Source organism: Lottia gigantea (genome assembly GCF_000327385.1).
Source record: "Lottia gigantea unplaced genomic scaffold LOTGIsca_37, whole genome shotgun sequence".
In the NCBI taxonomy this organism is placed as follows: Eukaryota; Metazoa; Mollusca; class Gastropoda; family Lottiidae; genus Lottia; species Lottia gigantea.
Genome location: NW_008709259.1, coordinates 2,172,006 through 2,195,667, shown reverse-complemented (window position 1 = coordinate 2,195,667; position 23,662 = coordinate 2,172,006). Strand labels below are relative to the sequence as shown.

Genomic DNA, 23,662 nt, shown 5'->3' with positions numbered 1-23,662 from the left:
GAGGTTAAATTTCACCATTATCAACACGTTATCTTCGCCAAGATCATCATTAAAATGATACATGTATAACTAACCGTAACACGTTACAAAATTTAAAAAAAAAAAATGGTATACGCTCCGTCAACAATTAAATGAGAACGATTCATTTAACCTAAAAATTCATATATTGAACCTCCATTTTCACAGGAAGTTGTCCTGCTGGTGGGTTTATATCATAAACGGTATGAATTGTTCAGTGGGAGTATGTTATATCTTAGAAGCAGTGGCCTACATTAGAAATCTTGAAGTTTAATCCGGAAAGAACATTTATTTACTATTTATCGATCTATCCTTTTCTTACATCATTCTTCTTCATCAACTATAAAGGAGTGTTGAGTCACGGTTCATTATACAGTGCTGAATGAATCAATCTCGGGTAAATAGTTATGATAGAAATTGGGTTACGGGGATTGATAGAGGACTTAAACAGTTAAAACGAACACACGACAAAACGGACACACGACAAAACGGACACAATTATTAAAGAGCAATTTAGATTGAAAGATTTGTAGTCCCAATTTCCAGTTTTTGTTCATGAATTTAAAATTTGATTTTAGATTGTCGTCATAAAAAATAATTTGAATCGCAAAAGGGGTGTTTTTGAAGAGCACATTGCGATGCAATACCACCTAACTCGAACCCTGAAATCGTATACCCACGATTTTTCTTAACTAAGAAGATGTAAAACGAGCCAAACATTGATTTAAGGGGACTTAAAAGACATATAAGATATTCGTTAGTTTTGTCATGGGAATGTTTTAACGAGGTTTAGTGCCGATTTTGATCCGAGCTATTGGTTGAACATAATACACCTTTTCCGTAGAAATACCCTTAATGTATATATTAATTTGATAAAACCGCGGCGTATTTCATCTATAAATTGAAAGGAATTATTGCGTCATATCATTTGCCCTTCCCCTGAAATCCTCTCAAAACATATGGCGCCAATAGTTATATTGATTAATTGATTCATTTGATTTCTTTCCCAGTTATAACCAGGAAGGAGTGTTTTTCATCCAAACTCACAAACTCATTCATATACCTTTGTTATTGCCATTGCAATATGATCGTCATGTACCGTGTAATTGGATACCAAAATTATTTGAACGAATTACATAAACAATGTAACAGCCAAGCTTTATTAAACGAATCTGACCGGCTGGTAGACCAAATATCAGCTATTTAAAAGTTGATTTCACGGTTTGGATGCTTGGATTTCTATTTTTATGACGTCATCAAACTAAAAAAAATAATAACGATTTCGATCACGTCATCATAGTGTTTTCATAGTTGCATATCTGCACGAAATGGATGGAGGGAATCAAGTCGAGCAACCCCATCAAGTGCCCAATGGGCCGATTCCCAATTAGTGATCTTATGATAACAATGCAAAAACTTGATTAAAACAAGAATCGAATCAGAAACGTTCAGGTTAGCGATCCGGCATCTAACTCATCGAATCACCGTGTCTCCCTGCAACTTACAGAATTGTGCATGATTTAACGACGAACCACAGAGTATCTTGTATCTTTGACTTGGACATAATTGTTGTTGGAAGTAAATGAAAATAGTGTTTCGTGCCATGTCAAACTAGTTGACAGTATATCTATTTCCATGACAGATTCAAAAACTCTATATTACCAATTATACCGAATTACATTGACATTTCCTGGTTATTTGACGTTTAAAAAAACGAAATTTGATATGGTATCGAAACCACACCTAACTTCCGTATCAAACTAGACGACCTCTTTCTTTTTCTCTTATCAATTACTGAACAGAAATATATTTTTTGGGGAAAAATCGCTGATGACGTATAGTATATATATTTTTTTCAATTAATAAAAAAATCTATTTCAATCAATTTTGACGATTGACAAGATAAATGCATTTATCGACAAAGAAGATGCGTTAACAGTTTACATCATTTTTGTTCTACAGTCAAACTGTATTTGGCTTTGCCCTTCAATCAAAACGACCATTCAAAAATACCTTCAATTGGTTTAAGAGAATCAGATTCTGGCAACCAATCATAGAGAATCATATGAAAATTCATAAATACGTTTTTTTTTTTATTTCAAATAATGTATCTGAAAACTGATGAAATTTACATTCTACTGCTCTACTTCTATATTGAGCAATTGATGAGCAACTGAGCAACACCATGTAGTGTACAATGAGGGAAAGATTTCTTAGTAATGAATCCACACAGGCCTAAAACATCATAATTTATGCATGCCGAATCTACATACACATTACATCAATCTCAATAATAAAGACTTTTTTCAAAAACTCACATTCGGAGTGCTCTACGCGGTAACTCATGTCGACTACAGTCACTATTGAACTTTTTTTTTTAAAAGTGACAATGCGATTGATTATGAAATACATAAGGAAAATAGAATAAAATAGTAAAAACAATCATCTTGCATTAATCAAGGTGTGTAATAGCATGCCAAAATTTCTATTAGGATTCTTCATGACGTCAATAGAAAAATGAAGTAACCGCAAATATGTAACAATTACGTCAAATATTCCCTTTGTAGGTTGGTACATTTTCCCGTCGATTTCCCCCGGGTTGATAACAAAAATAACGAACAGGAAAACTTTTTTGTTTACCTGAGATATTATCCAACCAGGAACCCACGATGTCCATTATACACCTCTATTTTTGGCTAGTATCTTCTTCGAGAGAGGACGCAGACGCAAGAATAGGTCTTCTATGAACTTGAGTCTTTTAGAGTCGCCAGACAGTTTAAAATAAATATCTAACATCGAACGATATTCCATAAAGCTCCCTTTTGAGTTACTTATATACGTTATTTTTTCCAATTTGAGCAATTGCAGTAAACGTTTTGAATATTGCGCATGTTTTGTTTTGATTTTGACTGCTAATGGAGGAGTCTAACGACCAATAGTGTGACAGTCAAGTGGTCTGTCGAAAGTATACAAATTCAAACTTTTCTCTCTGAAATCAATCAAAATATGCCTTTAACTTATCAAAAAGGGCCTTAATCGGAAGCCTATAGAAATACACCTTCCTCGGGTGTATACCAATTTAATATGTCAAAATCGGGTTCACGTGGTAAAGGAGCATAAAGTCTTAATGCTGACAGAGTTCTTACTAAACAACGGACAATGTCCGGTAAATGGGGAAGTGAATAAATAGGTCTCCATGTCCTATATGTTACATCATTCTCTATAGATTAAACTGTATCAATACACATTCCTTTCTTATCACTGTATAGCTATTAACATAATTTATACCGTTTATCTATCTCTTCATTGTACAAACCATCCTTCACCGTAAAGTAGGGTAAAAATCCATCCACCAATAGCACAGTAAATGTGAATTGAGAAGAATCACCACACACAAAAATGAAAACTGAAATTGATAAGAGATCAATTCGCCGTTCAGTACTTCAGATGCAATGAAATTTGGGATTGAATAGGAGTTTTACGTCATCCTTTCTACACCTGATTTGGCTGATGAATACTGACAACGCCTTTCAGTGTCAAATGAAGGAAATATTTGCCTGGAAAACGACATTAGCTTATACTACTCTCCTTCGATTACCAACTGTCATGAGATTTTTAACGAAACACAAAGCACTGTTAATTTGGCTTGTGTTTCCAGAAGTTTGTAATTTTGAATTTTATGGTACCTCTGTGTATTCAACTGGCCGTCACTCGCTTTAATTCGTCACAGACGCACTGGTGGTATACTATCATCCCAGAAATTGGCGTCAATTACAGTTGCATGTAACCATGGAAAATCGTTCAGACCAAAAAAAGCAATATGCATTCCAACTATAGTGAACTAGCTGCAAATTCCATCAAAAACTTTTGTGGTACTAGGGAAAACCATCTTTTTACGACCTTAAATGCTGGTATATACATTCAATAAATTTTTGTCTGTCGGCTTATAACTAACGTCCCTAAAATCTCATTTAAATGGTTAACTTAATGGAGGGTGGTCAATTTTAAATAAAAAAAGGAGTTAATTTAAGGGTCGGTATTTTAACAGATTTCCTGAATAAATTATCATAATGTTTTGATTCATCTTTGTTATCAAGTTAAAAGATCAAAAAGATATGAATCTGCCGACAAGGGGCTATTTGCTTTAATAACTAATTTAACTTTGAATTGATTTTGAAAATTTGTTTAAGCGAAATCATTGAGAATGAACAGTTGATGTCCTTTTTATAAAAAAAAAAATCACCCACACATTATTTTCTCAGATAAATTACAAATTAGATTTTGCCTGATTAACATGCTTTTGTTCACGAGACACTTTGTTCTACAAAGGGCGTACGCACACGTGCATAAAATTACATGTGCATGTAAAATACATTAAATGAGTGACCAAGGACAATGAGTAATATTCTAATATGGACGATCGATTGTCCAGTGCTCGGTCAGTCTGTCTTTCTAAAGAACCATTAGATTTGATGCATGTATTTTGAGACGATGGAAATTTGCTTTGTTGTTACTAATACAATGCTACAACGCAGGCATTTGTAGAAAGTTCAAAAATGACTCATAATTTGTCCATTTTTGTTGATAGGTGTCGGGTGGATAGAGCCAGTAAAATTCTATCATCTGGTTATTCACAATCGGTGGGCTATTTGTGACGTTAGTAAAATTACAATTTCGCCCTCTATTTGGAGTTTTGATACTTTTCGTATCCATTATAATCTAACATGTATTCCACCACAGCCCCGTTATAAAGGCTAAGTTTGTAGCCTAATGATGTTCTAAAAATATCAATTATAAGAAGGATTTCTTCTTTCTCTACGACAAAACGACTGGCCAGTTACTAATGTCCGAGGCTATCGATTCAATTCAATGAACTACTCATAGCAACTCATCTTTAGATGTATTCGTTGATGAAAATCATCTTCAATGAAATAAATCAAAGGGAAATAATGAACGAAATAACCTTCATTACGACAACCCGAGGGATTTTAGCAAGACGTTTGGTCAATACTTATACATCATTCTGTCACCTTTGTTTATTTCTCAGTAACTATTGACTAATGTTAACCTCTGAGTTAAGGTCGAATTCCATGTTGATTTCAACTAAAACCAATATAAGAAAAATATGTAATTTTCCATTTAAATTAGCATGAGAATTTGTAAGCATTTCGTTACACCAAACAATCGTCATTTCGTTACACCAAACAATCATCATTTCATTAAAACAAACATTGGTCATTTCGTTACACCAAACAATCGTCATTTCGTTACACCAATCGTTATTTCGTTACACCAAACACCAATCGTCATTTCGTTACACCAAACAATCGTCATTTCGTTAAACCAACAATCACCACTTAGTTACTCAAAAAATTGCAGTGGTAAAAGAAGGACTAATGCTGAGATTAAAAATGATACGAAACGAGAGATGTATTTAATCTTGACTAAAATATGCAATAATATCTCTTGGGGGGAAAGAAACATAATTCATAGGCCGGACCTATGAGAGAGCATCAATTAAAACATTGAGTGCAAGCGCGGACCTCATAGAGTGACCATTGGAAAAATAAGACTCCTTAATGATACAATACCGACGTCCTTAACGAAAACCTGTGACTTGTTGCCAATATTCTACATTCAGTCAATAGCCTTATTAGAAAAACATAAATGGAGTAACTCATTGCGAGACTACCATAACATGTTACAAGTTAATTCACTGATATTATGAGAAAGTTATGTTGGGTTCAACTAGCGGTCATCGATTACTCTTCAAACCTTATAACTATAATCGTGGGCTGAAAAACAAATAATGTTGTCAGTTCACGGTATAAGTAACTTGTGTAGCCATTATAGCTATTGTGCAGAAGAATAATTGCCTGAATAATAAGACGAGAGAATACAGGCCCGTAGTAAAAAAAAAAGGGGGGGGGGGGTTGGTCGGAAATAGGTGGATTGCCCCCCTGAAAAATTCTGACAATCGACCATTACTGCAACTAAACACCATATACCATTGCCCCTCCCGATAAATTACTTCCCCTCCAAACAATCAATTTGGCTCCGAGCCTGCGAGAATATCTCAAATCCAATACGTGCTTATGAGCAAAGAGGATATCTCAATTCTAATCGTGCAAAAAGTATCAACGGATATAAAAAAACGAAAAATCAGATTGTCCATCGAATTGCAAGACATAAAAGCTAACCTACCTTCTTCTATCTATATTTCAATTCACTGTTTAGTTACCTAATATGCAGTTTTATCAACATATAAATTTGAATAAATATTTGATCGCTGACTGAATCTCAAATATAATTATTATTCATTAGACTACATACTGTCATTAAAGTTTACTTTTAAAATTGCACAATATGAACATCTGTTATTCAACAATTTATTCATCAAATGAGTTCCATGTCAGTAACAATGAACCCTTTGGGCGAGATAAATTACATCATTGGATAAGTTGTTTTAGGACCGTTTGTATTTTGTATTCACATTTGCTTTTATTTACAGTATAAAATCCCTTTTTTTATCTTTGCCGAAAATCTTAACAAACAATATTGTTGTACTTGTTTGATAAATGCTATATCGCCTATTATGTTACATATCATGTTGGTGCAATAATAATCAATATGAAGTATGCATTCAGATTTGCCAAAATCCCCGGCACATCGTTTCAGCTCCCCTTGCCCATAACAGAAATGCAAAATGGCGATGCGTAATATTGAAAATCAGTCAATAGCAATGGTTGATTCACTTTATTGATTCACTTCTGTTTCTAACAGACCGCGTGTTCAATAAGATAGTTACATGAACGCTAAGCATGTCATTTAAACGTGACTGCAATGGTATCTTTTGTTATACTGGACAATGGCGATCAATAATCTTGTCCTTGTAGTCTCTCATGTCCAGTGTACCGTATATCAAATTTTATATTTTTCTCGTTATGGCTATTAATTACAAAAATACAAAAGAAACATAAATAATAGTACATTATATAAATGTCTTTAATGGTCAATAAATGAAGATGAACGCACCCAGTGTCCGAGTACAAAACTGTGTTTTGGGATTAAAGGCGCTGTATTCAACATCTAATAACCTGCACCAATTCTTAAACTGTTCATGGAATTTTGCATTTTTCTTTACAAGGTGACCAAAGATTCAAGTCAAAATATTTTTGTGATGGCAACATCAAGATTTGACCAATGTTTTCTCGAAATTTGAAATTGGAATTGTGCAAATAGATGCTATATATATCCACTATAAACATTAGGAGCTAATGCTTCACTGTCGAAAAACGGGGGCGTTACATCGTCATGACTGCGCAGAATAGAAAAATAAAACGGATTATGAAAAGAAACAGAAGGCATGGAAGAACAAATAAAGAATCCTTGCAGGTAGTGTGTATTTCAGCCTACGCTATTTAACGTTCAGCCAGTATTGACATGGAAGCCAGAGGAAATCTATCCTTCCTTGTTACTAAATATAGCTGGCATCGGTTGAAGGCCAGGTCTGTTCTATTTATAGAGCTGGTAGTATCTGCATTTAACTGATCTGAGACTGCCAACTTTATGCCTACACACACCTGCCTTTCTTAGTCCGAATAAAAATACCTAATCCGAAAGTAGTCATTTAACTTTCACACCGTAAATAAAATATTATATAATATACAACCAATGCGTCAAAACTTAAAATTAAACAACGCAGATATAAGTCTAAAATATGAAAAAGGTTGAACCAAAACTGCAAAAATAACAAAATAGTAAATCTGAACCGAGACAAAGATATAACATCTGAACCGAGACAAAGATATAACATCTGAACCGAGACAAAGATATAACATCTGAACCGAGACCAAGATATCACATCTGAATCTGAACCGAGACCAAGATATCACATCTGAAGCGAGACTAAGATATCACATCTGAACCGAGATCAAAGATATCACATCTGAACCGAGACAAAGATATCACATCTGTACCTAAACCTATATATCACAACTCAACAGATATCACATCTGAACCCAAACAAGATATCACAACTCAACAGATATCCCATCTGAACTGAGACGAATATGTCAAATCTGAACCGAGATTAAAGATATAACATCTGAACCGAGACATCAACCGAGATATCACACGTGGACAGAGAATGGCACGAACAAGGATGATCAAATTTGAATTCCAGAGAATAAATTTCAATCTCGAGGAACTTCGAGGCCAAATTAGTGGCCAAACTTTACAAATGTAACGGTAAATATACTACTATTCATTACAAGAAATTGGGTTTTATGTCCTACAAGCCTGAACAGATATCCGGTCTCGACTTACATGAAAGCCAGATCTCACTCCAAATGAAATGTTATTGAAATTGCGAGAAGTATCCCCTTGAAAGTCAACAAAAGTTGTATTTACTCCTAAAGTATTTGAAGTATATAGTAAGTTCATGACCCCACGCTAGCATTATTATATTTATATACATGTAGGTAGTGAACTGTACAACAATCGCAATACAAACCCTCAATTTTATCTTGCCCAGTTGGTGTTTTTAGTACTATGGAACATAAATACAGCCTTTCTTGTCAAATTCAAAAAATTCTTAACCAAAACATTTGCAATTATCGAAGGAATATGTTGTATATGTATATTCTATAGGTTTCAAAAGAATTTATAATGTCTTTGTATGTGTATCAGGGGCACTTGTATCTATATAGCTCTATACGTCAAATGATAATTACGTCCAATTCCATTCAAGTGACCTTTTCATGTATTTGCCTGTGTATTAGTGGAAAGCCAAATGAAGCGGACGATGGTTACGTTGCAAAATTACCAATTTTTTTTTATGCAATCACAGAAACCACAGATGTTAGCCGAAAACCAGAATGGTGCCTACAAAATCTTTAAGTTCAATTAGGCTTACATCTTTAATGTTTTGAGTGAGGAGAAGCACTTAATCAATCTAGTACAATTTTTCACATAAAAAAATAGACAAAGGTGTCTAAAACTCGACAATTTCTAGGATATTTTTCCTTTGTTTCAGATGAATTGTTTTAAAGAAAGATCTCACATAATTATAGCATTAGTTTCCTCGTGGAAATAACATTTATTTTTTCTTAGTGAGATCACGCAATGTCCTTCAGTTTTAATTTTGATAGTTAGCTTTGGTGAACTATACTATCGCGAGGGGTTGATTCAGGAAATTTCCCTAGAAATGAAATGAATGGAGTTCTACGTCCTACTTTTGGGTTAATGAACACAGCAAAGTCATGCAGGGTGCAATGAGGGTAATTTTGCCTGGGCAGCTACATTAGCCTACTCTTTATCGAATTCCAACTGTCAAGGGGTTTCTATCGTGCATAGCCTGTAGAACACAAGGCCTCGGTTTATTGTCCCATCCGAAGTACTGGACGCTTTTTCAACGCTAGACAGTTGCGGTTGCTTTCTGTAATAAAAATATCACCAAATGCTCGACCAATTATCTTGTTGATAGCGTTTCATAAATACTGTAAATAAATGCAACTCGAGTGAAGTTATCATTTTATTTTTGATAATCTCTTTAGGCTTGTTCTTTATACGATTTTCGTTTCCGTTTGTACTAATATATAAGCCTACGGTGTGAGTCAACGTGGATTCCGTAATAAAGAGATGAAATAAACATGTTACGTGTTGAAATGAGTGAAATGACCTGATGTAACCTGTGTATGAACTCTGTACAGGACAACAGGCTTATTATTGTTTACATGGTCAATTAGTGTGCTTATATCATACTTATATATAGAGCTTATAGTATTCTATGGATCTTACAAGTTTACTATTTGTCATTATTCTAAAGAAGCAAACCCACTGACCAATATTTTAAAGGTGCGTTTCTGAATAGTAATACATGTATTTGTAAAAATTTGTGACAATCGTTTTCGGTTCTTGGATTCGATCCCTGCATAGGTAATGAAGATAACTTTGGATTTTTCAGCCAATTTCTCCCTGTAAGAGGGTTTTAGAGCACAACTGACTGTGTGAAATAAAGATTTCTCAGAAATTGGAAATAGTGGGGTTTTTTTTCACCTCTGCAAAACCTAAAAAATTTTTAAACCGAATGAACCCAACAGCAGGTCATGCGCCTTTGTCCAAGTATCTAAAGACTATGTAGCCTCCGTCTTCATTAGCCCACATGGTGCAGAAAAGTAGGACGTAAAACTCCATTCATTTCATTTTCATTTACTATGTAGCCTGGTTGTAATTGTTTCTCATTAAATCCGGACAAAAGTACCCTCATCGCACACTACATGGCGTTGCCCGTCTTCCTTAACCCAATTGGCATAGAAACGTAAAACTTCATTTCCCCTCATCAGATCAGAGTTTCACCTCAGAGTTTGACCTCAGAATGACCTCTTCAAATGACAATGTAACATTATTGATAATATTCTCTATTATAGTGTGATATTATTATAAGGATTAGATCATTCATATTGACAACCGATAAAATCAACACAACACCTGACACATTGGTAATGTCCGAACACAATTCCCCTATTCTCTACATTCTGACCACAGAAATACTTCTATCATTCTAAGCACAGTTCTCTGTAACATTGTATAACCATCTTAGATTGTTGTGAGTTGATACGATTGTGAATATCAGTGAATAAGTGAAAGTTTACACTGGTAGAATAATCATATGCAATACTAAGCACACTTAAAGGGACAGATGCGCCATTTTTTGGACAAATCATACCTTAGTCTCAGAAACGGGAATTTTTGAGCTAATCAGTAATAGTGTTCACAGCTCACCGTCGAAATTTGAGCCTTCAAATCCATGTGTGTCCAGATTTATCCGCGTTTGAAAGTTACAAAGGCGAGTCGTCTTGTCTTGAGACACTCTGCCATTTATAGAAAAGACATCCTATAGATAAAAGAAAAGAAATTCCTAGTTAGAGATATTTTTGCAGGAATTATGCGGTTCTTGTACATTTCTAGTACTACTGAAGATTAACACAAATATTCAAGACTCAAATCAACCCCCAAAAATGGCGCTCCTGTCCCTTTAAGGGCAAAAATCACTGGGGCATTTGAAATCAATGGTGGCTCAGTGTTATCGTGTCATAATCTACTACTAGTTGAATACTATAATTTCGTATGCTCATTGTAAATATAAATTGTCTCAACTAAACCAAAACCTTTACCTTCACCATGTACCACCATGTAAGCCCTGTCGTCATAATGGAAAATTGTGTAAATTTGACCAGGTCCAGGATAAGGAAATCAAATATTTGTTTTGGTCTGGATAGATGCAGTCAAAACGTGAGTTGTGAGGTCATAACCTGACCTGTTTGTGTTTTGTTTACATTAGGTATTTGTTTACATTCAGTCCAGTCTATTTACATAATTCTACGTCACTGGTGGACACAGACGAGCGGTCAGTTAGAGGCCAACATATTAACTGTAAAGGAGGGGGGGGGGGTGCAATTCAACGATTATATTTTCGACAGACTTATCCGTGAGCGTAACAAACAAGCTACTGAACAAGATTAACCATGTTCCGGATATACACAAATCGTCAGTAAATGTTTTAAATTAAATGACGCTTACACAATAAATAACTTATACTGTTATCAAACTTTTAGAAACTTTCTGGCTCTCGTTTACTATCCTATTCCACCTAAAACCTTTTTGATTTTTGATATTCTATACCCTTCCACTCGAACGCCCCAAACTGACCAGCGGTCAAGAAACCGGACATATAAATTCAGTCAACAGGGCTGATATGAAAGTCATTATCTTATACTGCGTTTCAATTTTATCTATACTGAGATAGCTTTACTTTCTAAATTCAACCCTATTTACAATACTTATAATGTGGAACAAGTCGAAATGGCTTGCCTGCTCTGTTTTTCTTACAATGATTTGGTTTTCGCCTCTATTTCTCATTTAACTCAAACACAGATGTCTCCGACTCATATCAAAAAGCATTATGTAGCCTATAAAAGACAGAATCAATAAGCATTCGACCGTGATACGTCCTGATATTTCAGAAGAACTTTGCCAGATTATGACGTCATCAATTTGCTTGAATGATATTTATTGCGATAATGGCGCAATACTAATGATAAGTTTTTCTTGGATAACAGAAAAATATTTTCTCTGTCACATGCTTTATTGCAACTATCCGTCTTCATTAGCCGAAACAGGCAGAGAAAAGTAGGATGTAAGCTGACGGTTTCCGCAGTATTGGCATCGCTTTCATGTATTTCCATTATTTACATACATCCTTGTCACGTGTTATAACCAATGGTTTCTATAATCAAACGCCTTTGTAAAGTCTATAAAAATCATTACGCAATACGTCAGTTAAAATAGACATTATTTTTTCCTAACAAATATAAGATTTCACTTTGTTTTTATGTTCCTGTAATGTCAGAGGTAAGCCTATATTAGGTATAATACGTGGATATTGTGTGCCTTAAAGGTGGATTCTCACAAAATAAAAAAAAAAGGTTTTGCGGTAAACATGAATGAATAACTATTAGTTTTCTTTGCAACAAATCAACTAATCAACCTATTTCATTTCGGTTCGGTTATAATTTTGAGAATTATTTGCTTTTGTCAGTGATGGTCGAGGAAAATCGTTCTTGAAGATGGGACAAAAAGCCAGGACCATTGGGGCGTGGTCAGTTGGATTAGAGGTGTAAGGTTTCCTTTGACTCCGATTATAATTTTTTTTCCTTTCTCTTAAAAAAAATAAATAAAAATGAGAAAAATTTCGTAAAGGTAAGTTTGGTTCCCAACTAAAACCAATTGGTCAAATGCTCATAACTGATAAAACCGTCCCTGGCTGCTGCATGGCAAAGATAAATGAAAAAATATATCCTCACACGTGTATCGTGTACTCTTGTCTTTGGGTTTAAAACAAAAGTTATCCATATCGGTAGTTAAAGTATGGTGAACAAAACTCGAGAAATTTCAAACATTAAAAATGTTGATAATCAAGTATAGAGTTACATGGAGATGATTCATCAACTGACCATTATAATCCGAAACATACCAACTCTTGCCATCCTGAAATCGTAGCTTTCATTATTTCAGCCTACTAGAATCGCACACAAAGGACACTCATGGCGGCTAGATGGATGCGTCCTTAAAGCCACTTAGAGCAGTTTTTGCAACTGTCGATTCAATACTTCAACAACGATAGCAATATCATAAGCCAATATTGCGTATAATAAAGTATTCATTTAGGTACTAGTCATGCTGGTGTTGTACCGCTGAATCTGCATAACCAACGACAAAAGATTTTCTGACTAGCAAGCCGAGGTATTCTTAAATAATCGAGCCCAGCTATCGATCGAGTCCAGTTATCGGCGTTTATCAATGAAAGGTCAGCAAGTTTCGGACTAATTGACCATTAACTGGACTTTGAAATATTAACTGTGAAATCTAATACTGTAATGAAACATTCACGTTTAATAATCTTAATATAACTCTCTATGGAGGAGGAATGCATGGCGATTTTTTCATACTCATATTTCTCTGTTAGGCGTTTATTTGACTTCAATTCGTACATAAACGAAGACCAGAAATTAGGATGGTTCAAATAGGGTCTTTATGTAGGTTACACACCAGATCGACTCTCGGAGGCCCTGGCATGGGAATCAAAATTTTTCTTACCTAAAGGGGGATTCGAACCCACCTCACCTAATCGCAAACGATCCAACTCGCCAACACAAAAGCTTACTGAACCAACTAAAGCAGACAAAAAAAAAATTCTTATCTTAATTATATTCAATTATTTTCCATACCATAAGATTTTAGATTGATTAGTCATCTGTCCTCTTTGTCTCCTTGTAAGCATGTCAGACATTGCACTATTCTATATCAAATGTTTTTAGTCAGATCAATTTGATAGTATAGCATGACAATTGAACAAATTCTAAAAAAGTCAAAAATACAATGTTGAAATCTTAATATCTTTTAAATTACATATTCCCATTGTGCTTCTATGATATTACCACAGACAACTGCTATTGTTCCAAGTACAGTCTGCTAGTTAGACACGCTAGACACGATAATAATACGTATGATATAATAATAAAAGCAATAATGCATTATTATGTTATTATATGCATGTAATAATATACTTATACATTGGTAAATACATTGTATTGTTTCATATCGTTTGATATAGAATAGAATAGGTCTAACATAGAAATATATCCCGTTTGTCAAAATTATATTGTATTCAATTGTATCGATGTGATTTTAATCAAAATATTCCGAACAATCAACAAAGGACAATGACAGAAGAAAACAATGAAAAAATGCCAAAGATAAACAAATAAACAAATCGTTATATTCATGACATTGTGACATCTCGTATAGATATCATATTCATTATTATTTTATAGGTAGGTATACGTTTTGTTTGTTTGTTTGTTTGTTTGTTTGTTTGTTTTCAATATTATCGATACGTTTATTGAAATCATGACCTACCACAGGCGGAAGTCATCGAGTATTTTGTCCCCTCAAAATTATCATTCGATTCATTGTTTTGTATAATTCATGCTTTGTATTTGTGTATTATTTGGGTTTGATAATACAATCGATACGTTATCAAAAAACAAAAGCGAAATGCCATCAGGTGTTCAGGCCTTGTAAAATTATCATTTGATTCATTGTTTTATATAATATTTGAGTGTTATTTGGCGTTGAAATGACCAAATGCATCTGTAAATAACTCATAAGTCATGAAGAACCAAAAGCTAGTTGCCATCAGGTGTTCTATTATAGCAACAGTATCACCAAGTTCATTGATAATATAATAAATACACAATGCATTGTATAATATACAAACACCTTGCTTTTAGGTATATAACATGAACAACCAAACCAGAAGCGGAATATCATCAGGTGTTCTGTTATATTTGTGTTAAAAATTATTAGGACGAATTCAACACTGACTAATCGATACTCTTTACACTTAAGTATACTATATGTATTTGATTAATTGTTCAGGATGTATGCGCTCTATTTAACTGATTTTAGTGTAAAATGTCCACATAATCGATCAGGGTGTTATCAGGTGTTCTAGAATACCTGGTGTGATATTCATGACATTATGAAACCCCGTAATGATATCATTCAATGCGTGAAATCTTCGTGTATCATGCATCTTTTTTGAGGTTATTAGGTTTAAATATAATGAATGATAATATGAAACTTTAATTAAAACTATATTTCAGCCGAGCTTGATTTCAATTGACCAAAATTAACATGCTCCTTGGGGTGAAGACATTACCGTGGGGTCGTTTTTGAAATTTCAAACCTCAGAATTGAATGAGAATTTCAAAACCTAGGAATTCAATGAGAATTTCAAAACCCAAGAATGAAATGAGAATTTCAAAACCAAAGATTGAAATGAGAATTTCAAAACCAAAGATTGAAATGAGAATTTCAAAACCAAAGAATGAAATTAGAATCTCAAAACTCAAGAATGAAATGAGAATTACAAAACCTAGGAATTCAATGGGAATTCCAAAACCCAAGAATGAAATGAGAATTTCAAAACCAAAGATTGAAATGAGAATTTCAAAACCAAAGAATGAAATGAGAATCTCAAAACCCAAGAATGAAATGAGAATTTCAAAACCTAGGAATTCAATGAGAATTTCAAAAACAAAGAATGGAATGAGAATTTCAAAAACAAAGAATGGAATGAGAATTTCAAAACTCAAGAATGAAATGAGAATTTCAAAACCAAAGAATTCAATGAGAATTTCAAAAACAAAGAATGAAATGAGAATTTCAAAACCAAAGAATAAAATGAGAATTTCAAAACCAAAGAATTCAATGAGAATTTCAATACCTAACAACTTAATGAGAATTCAATACCTTTCAAAATCTATTTAAACAATTTGAGAAACCCTGAGAATTCAAAACTTGATGATCTGAACAAATTCGAATTTCAAAACTTTAAAAATAGAATTTGAAAACCTGAAAATTTAGTGAGAATTTCAATTAAAAAAATAATAATGATTTTCAAAACTTACATATTCACGAAGCATGAAAAAATCTATAAGTTCTAGAAAATTAAAAATTAAAAACTGCTTCGCCACTTCTTTTAACGATTAAATCAAATCTTAGAAGTATGATACTTAAAAACTGGAAGCATACTTTAAAAACCTAATACTTTCAATGAAAAAAATAACATAAGCTTACATCAACAAGAAAAAAATCCACGACACACGACAAATTAGATGGCGAAATATTACACTTCTAACGCCGAAAGCAATGAATATTATACCTATATACATGTATTTTTATCAATGGTAATTTTGATGGGTATAATCCTTTCGTATCATACACATAAATGATTCTTTGATATTGTAATTCGTGACTATCAATGTCATTTATTTCCGGAATGCAGTATCAAAGCATGATATAAAAAAAAACTTATGTCATTAGTAACATAATGATTCAACATGATGTTATTAATTATTAGCATAAACATAATTCAAATGGGATAAACCTACACATTTTCAAAAATGTTCTACGACATAATATTCAAATTATTGATAATTTATAACTTAATTCTTTTAAATGATAATAGGAAAAAATTCTATAGAGTACTGGATTGTGTCATTCACATCAATTTCGGTAAACAGAGAATTTTGGTCAAAAACACGAGAAAAAAATTCTCAAAATTTCATTAATTATATTAGGCCTATAGATCATAGCCGAATGTAAAAACTCAAAGTAAAAGTATATTAAGTGGCGGCCAGTCCACTATGCGAGGTCAACTGTGTATTGTTGCCCAACAGTAAACAACAATCCGTTACTCAGTAAAGAAACAACATCTTCAATTCAATAAATACACTGTAAACAAACACTGTTAAAATAACGGATAAAAATTGCGCAACTTACCTCCTGTTATGTAATAGTTATCCCCCTTGAATTCACCTTAATGTGTGATATGCTGCAAGAACGTGCTGTAATAATTCCGTAACAAGTCGTAATCACCTCCCTCTCGTTCACTCTCTCGTTCTCTCGTGTAATTTCAACATTGACCTCGCTTGACGCCTGTTCGGCCAACCTAATGCTATGCGGCTTCCCGTATCACGTAACTCAAGTTAGCTAACCAATCGCTGAGCTTCTTACATCCACACCACTACGTCAATATTTCACGAGCCAGTGACATCACGAACCTTAGGTAACTTACGATTGGTCGATTCTGGGAAAGCCTCCAAGGTTGCGTAAGGACAGGCAGTTACATTAAGGGTCAAAAGGTGAGAGCCTCGTTTTAGCCATCAGCATGTGACCTTGTTAAGAATATTATTTACTAGAAATAGAGCGAGATAAGACGGTGTTTACATGGACATTATACAATTTTTATTGATTTAGGTTAACTCCTATCTATATTCGACTTGACGTGGCATGTATTCGATCTAAATTATGCCTAGAATCATTCAAATGTGTAGCAAAAATATCAACCAATACTGCACAATATCGAATCCGAGGCCAGTGTGCAATACCATTCATAAACCACAGCATTATTTGACTGTTGGTCATCACGAGGGTAAAGGTTAAAGGTCACATTGATCAAGAAGGATGGCTATTCAATGATTATCTGTCAACCAATCATGCAGTTGCTTTGAGAGAAATAAAAACCAACTCAAAACCTCATGGGAGATGTTATCGTGAAAGGAAGGAACGATAAAAAAAAAAGTTGCATCGTGAATTATGAAGGCCTGCGCAGTTGGTCGCCTCTTATCGCCTGCTCGAATAATATTTCACATGTGTATGTCGGGGTCAATCTAGGGTCAGTTAAGGTTATTCCGAGATATTTTAGTCCACTGAAGTGTTTTTTGTATGTGTGTGCGTGTTTGAAATTCAAATGTAGTGTAATGTATGTAGGGTCAGAATGTAATCAAACACTCTGCGATTGGACAGATATCAGAAAATATCAGAATTTGATAACTTCGGCCCATCTCTATGGCTATGGGTAAATTTTGGAATTAGTTAAGGTGGGGCACAGGATGTAATTCTTAGCTCGAACATTTGCAGATATATATGATATGGAAAAATTAGAATTTTATTTTCGTTATATTCAGAATAATAATAAACGAAAATGACACAATTATTACATTTTTTTTCTGATTTGGCCAATTTTCTATTTTGGTAACGAAACAAAACTAAATGTAATTTATGAATATTAACTTAATGATATGCCCGAGTGTATTACGTAATAAACAGTTAAATTTACGGAAGGTTTTTACAGTGTAGTACTACTGTAACTATTTAGTTAGACAGCTTTTGCTTTGGTTTAAATGAGATACTTTTTTTGAATAACAATAATTCAACAATTAGAATTTCCTTTCGTCTTCTTGGTTCAGTGGAAATATGGCAAGAAAAATGGAAATATTCTCGATTTTATTACGTTACAACCTTTTAATTTTACGGAAGATTTTTACAGTGTAGTATTACAGTAGAAATTAAAGTTACGCAATTACAGACTTTAAGTTTGCTTACAAGATGCGCAATATAACATGCTTTTTTTGAAGAAACTTATGCAAGCTTTCAAAAGATTTTCCTTAGATCTGTAGAATATACTGACAATATACATCACCAAAATAAAATATGCCTACTACAGTTAGAGTTTCAGTAACTTAAGGACAACGTTTGGATTTGAAAAAAAATCGCAATATCTTATACTATACTAAAGCGACTGTATACGAATTCGTTTTATATGTTACATTATTAGAATATTTTTTCTGATTCAATTTTCATTAATACATCATTGACACTTAGTCGTCTGACTAATGATACCTATAATATCAAATCCATTGTATTTTAATTATACATTATGTATTAGTATGGTATAATAATTTAATTATAATAGTTTATATTCGAATCAGTGAAGCAGACAAATACTGTTATAAATCGTACGATTATATCCTTTCGAATTTGACGACAGAATATATTATAACAGCTGACTATGAAAGTGACCATCAGTCGCTCCTAACAACCAGCAGATACACCTGAGTTGCTCCCAGATGCACCAGTCTCTCCCAGATACCATCAGTTGCTCCCAGATACCATCAGTCGTTCCAGGTCGCTCCTAAATACCATCAGATGCTCCCAGATACCATCAGTCGCTCCCTGATACCATCAGTCGCTCCCAGATACCATCAGTCTCTCCAAGATACTACTAGTCACTTTAAGATACCACCAGTCGCTCCCAGATACCAGCAGTCGCTCCATCCAGGTCGCTCCCAAATATCATCCTATCAGTCGCTCTCAGATACCACCAGTCGCTCCAGGTCGCTCCCAAATACCATCAGTCGCTCCCAGATACCACCAGTCGCTCCAGGTCGCCCCCAAATACCATCAGTCGCTCCCAGATACCACCAGTCGCTCCAGGTCGCTCCCACATAACATCAGTCGCTCCCAGATACCACCAGTCGCTCCATGTCGCTCACAAATATCAAGATACCACGGAGATGCGGAGAAATTCCCATAAACCAAGGCCTAGGATTTCTGTCTCTACACCAAAATGCACAATATTTATCAGAGGTTGGAATAGAGGCAGCTGTTTCGGTTTATAACATACCTTTGATATAGTTTAGCAAAGTTTTTACTAACTACAGTTAAGGGGACGCAACTCCTTTATTTCTATACGCTGATAATTGCAAACTGTGGTGTTCGATATGGTGATGAGAGCATAGTCTGAGGTCTTTAGGTTTTATAACTTCAGATTCTGAGGACATGGAAAATCTATCCATTTTACTTCCTTTAAATGAGATATTAAGTAAAAAAAACCATTTTTGCAGAGAATTTCAGATTCACACCTCTGAAATTTTTCATAAATTTTAGGCCTACTAGACAGATACAGTTAGGGCACATACCATAATTCTAGGGGATAGACTCCCTTCAGACTTTCTCCACTGTTTGGTGGGCTAATTACGAACATACTTATGCGAGACCTAAATAAAAATGTTTTCTTAGTGACAAAAGAAAAATAACTGGAAACATATTCATTCCATTCAGTTTTTTTTAATTGTGAATTGAATTTTTTTCATCTATTTTTATTTATTGTTTTTTCTTTCAAATTAAAGGGGCGGTCTGATTTGAGTAATTTGGAAAAACGAAAATAAATGGATTTTTACGTGCTCAAATTAATGAAAACTAATTTTTCCCTTAGACCTATCTGAAAGTTTTAAACTAAAAATATTTCGACTTTTAGTTGTGGTCTGTAGGCTTCTACAAAAATGACACAATGAAGAGTAAAATTTAGCATTTTTCTTACTTTAAATGGATGTTTGTTAAGACGTTGATAGTTTTCTAATCTGAATTAATGTTTAAAATCGAAGTAGGCCTATTGTATCTTTAAACGTAGTTTTGTATCTTCGTTTCTCATTTTGGGGTTTTCTAAAATTAGTCGAGGCTCAAGGGAGATAACTGAACTGAGTTAACTTCTGACGAAATTTGTAACCTTTCCACTAAAATCCGATTATTTGTATTAAAATGAATTTGACGAACCATTAAAGTGACACCCAATTTATTATTAAGAATCAAGATAGTCCTTGACCAATTTACAAACAAAGGTGATTTGTCATAACTTATTTTAAAAGGGACAATTATAATGAACGTGCATTGCTACAGACAACAGCAAATACCCTGTTCGCAGTCATCATCGGAAATTATGAGTTAATGACACCTTTAGGCTACCTAATATTTATTTGCATTATCCAAAAGCAAGATTTAGTCAGGAAATTCTCTATATATATGTACACAATTCCAGATTAGGCTATCAGGTTCCGGCAATAATTTTAAAGTAAGAGGATACCAATTAATTGATTAATTGCACAGATATAAATTTGAGAAAATGAAACCTGTTGTTATGCGAATGTTTTGATCTATTTCAGCCTGCGTTTCTTAATACTGGTACGTTATCATTGTAATCATTTTATTTACTTATTTTAATTTTAATTTCAGTTTTGTTATATCAACTATAAGAATTAAGCCTATTGAAGAAATAAAAATACCGGTACTTGCAAAATGTTGATGAAGGAACCAAGAGCGAATTCCTACTCAAAAAAAGGTTCTTTCCTGGGTCTAAAGACTTTCCTTTTTGGAGAATTAGTGCTTTTTGGATTTTGTTATTATCAATGGAGGAAAATGAATCGTAGTCAAGGTAAGTGATGTGGTTCCCAAGTAAGTAGGCTGTATGATTTATGATAAATCATTTATCAAGGGTATGTTAGTCTTAAAGAACTTGTACAGTACTAAATTATTGTACCTAAGCATTCCTAATTACTGTGATGGCAGTATTTATCTGTCTTTTTAAAGTTAATTTAAAAATCATCTTGATTAAGTAATTCGGCATAAAACAGTGCAAAAACAAGTTCTTAATCGAAAGCTGTAAAACATGACTTCAAAGACTCACTTTTTCATGGCAAGTCTTTTTCTACAATAATTCAAATACTGTTGCCTGGATTATCCAGATGCTACAAAGTCTCTGTTCAAAATGGATTGTAATTTGTTTTTCTTACAAATGGTTTTAATTTGTTTTTCTTACAAATGGTTTTAATTCCATTCCTTCATAATAGGTTAAAGATGGGATTCCTTATTTTTTTAGTGTCAAATTAAGCAAACTATTTGACAAATTGGAGTTTTTAATGAATTATCATGTATTCTTAATCATATCTTTATTTTCTTATTGCATATAATTAGGAGTTTTAACCAATCATAAATGCTCATGTATGTACAGTCTGGATAAACAAAAAAAAAAAGACTTTTTGACCATTATTGATCAGTCACTCATTGGAATTCTGCTGGTAATTCTCTTCTAATTTAGCTAATTATGAATTAATTATGGACATGTGAGACAAACTGGTATTTTTCCAAGCCATTAGAATACCTCTACTTTCTATTTATATAAGTTTTAGAATTTTCACTTTTATAAATGAAAATAAGGGAACCCATCTTTAAAAGCCTATAAGTATGTTATTCCAATAATAAATTTTGATAACTTTTTATTTCAGACCACAGATATATGATGTATCAAAAAAATCCTCGTGTATTAAAAGGTTAGCTTTTTCTTTCAAAGTATATGATAATTATCTACCTATTCTTCAAATAAGAAGGCTAATGACTTAAAGGGATAGGTGCGCCATTTTGGGGAGTTGATTTGAGTCTTGAATATATGTTAATAGTCTTCAGAAGTACTAGAAATGTATAACAGCATCAATGCATCATTCTAATTTTTAATCAGTGGTTCCTGCAATTCCACTAAAACTAAGTTTCATTCATCGCAAAATATTTAATTCAGGAATTATTGCACAGAGGCCAAGCTGTATTTGATTCATTCGATCATTTATTTTTCAGCCTTTTATTGGTCAGCTGATAAGATGGGGTTTGAAGGCATCAAAGACGCTGATTATAAAGCATGGGGTGTACATTTTAATAAGAAAGTAGAAAAGTTATATTGATTTGACAAGTGATTTGACAGTGTGAAAGAATTGTGTGATCATGGTGTTCAATTGACATTGGTGCATTTGACAGTCAGCTTTAGCTTTGAAAATGGCTTCATAAGAATTCCTTGTCAGATTTGGTTATATGCATCTTCACAGGGTATGTCAAGGCATTAAACACTGTGAACATTTTCACAATGTCAGTATTACAAACTGTGTAATCCCATGACATTAGGCACTGTTCTTGTATATGGAGCCATTTAATCAAATTGTAGGCAAGCAAACAATGCTAATCAAATTCCTCAACAGAAATGCAATTCATTCTTTCTTTCGAGGGCTCTGATTGACAGTATTCAAATAAATTGCTCCATATACATCCTTCTGCAATACAAAAAATGTCTTATGATGTCAAGGTATTGGACATAATATACTTGTGAAAATGGGTATATATGTAGCCTAAATGAGACTGGACTTCAAATAACTAACCTAAATGGCTGTGTGTTAAAAATTATGATGTCTACCATATTTGAAATCAAATATTAACATGGGTCTGATTTTGTACATTTATAGAATCATCTTAATTATTATTGTTAAGGTTTTTATGTATAAAGTTAGAATTTTATAACTGTTTTCTTAATTTTTTATGAAAAGGGAGGGTTGTAGCCTGTCAAAAAGAATGTTGAATTATGAAACCGATTTCATGTGAAAGATTGGTTTCCTAATTTTCATTTATGAAAAGGAAACTTATATGAATAGAAAGTAGACGTGTTCTAATGACTTGGAAAAATACCAGTTTGTCTCACATGTCAATAATTAATTCATAATTAGCTAAATTAGAAGAGTGACCGATCAAGAAAGGTCAAAAAGTATTCTTTTTGTTTATCCAGACTGTACATACATGGACAATTATGATTGGTTAAAACTCTTAATTATATGCAATAAGAACATAATGATATGATGAAGAATACATGATAATTCATTAGAAACACCAATCAATCAAATAGTTTGCTTAATTTGACATTTAGAAAAAGGAAACCCATCTTTAAGTAAAACTTAGTTTACTGTCACTTGTGAAATAAGATCATTAGTGTGACTTCTTTTGAAAATTTGCTTCAAGGTCCAATTGGGATATCAGTCACTCTCAAAAATGCCCTATTCCAATGAGGTTTTGAGCAAAAAAATTT

At 33.5% G+C, this 23,662-nt stretch overlaps 1 protein-coding gene across 1 annotated transcript; it reads left to right on the top strand.

The window, feature by feature from the left end:
- Positions 1 to 15,369: 15,369 nt before the first annotated feature.
- On the top strand, positions 15,370 to 15,915 carry LOTGIDRAFT_121495 (hypothetical protein; the record flags this gene model as incomplete). The annotated part of the gene is made up of 1 exon (XM_009059111.1): positions 15,370 to 15,915. The coding sequence occupies one exon, from the start codon at positions 15,370 to 15,372 to the stop codon at positions 15,913 to 15,915; it is 546 nt and encodes a 181-aa protein (XP_009057359.1).
- Positions 15,916 to 23,662: the final 7,747 nt, after the last annotated feature.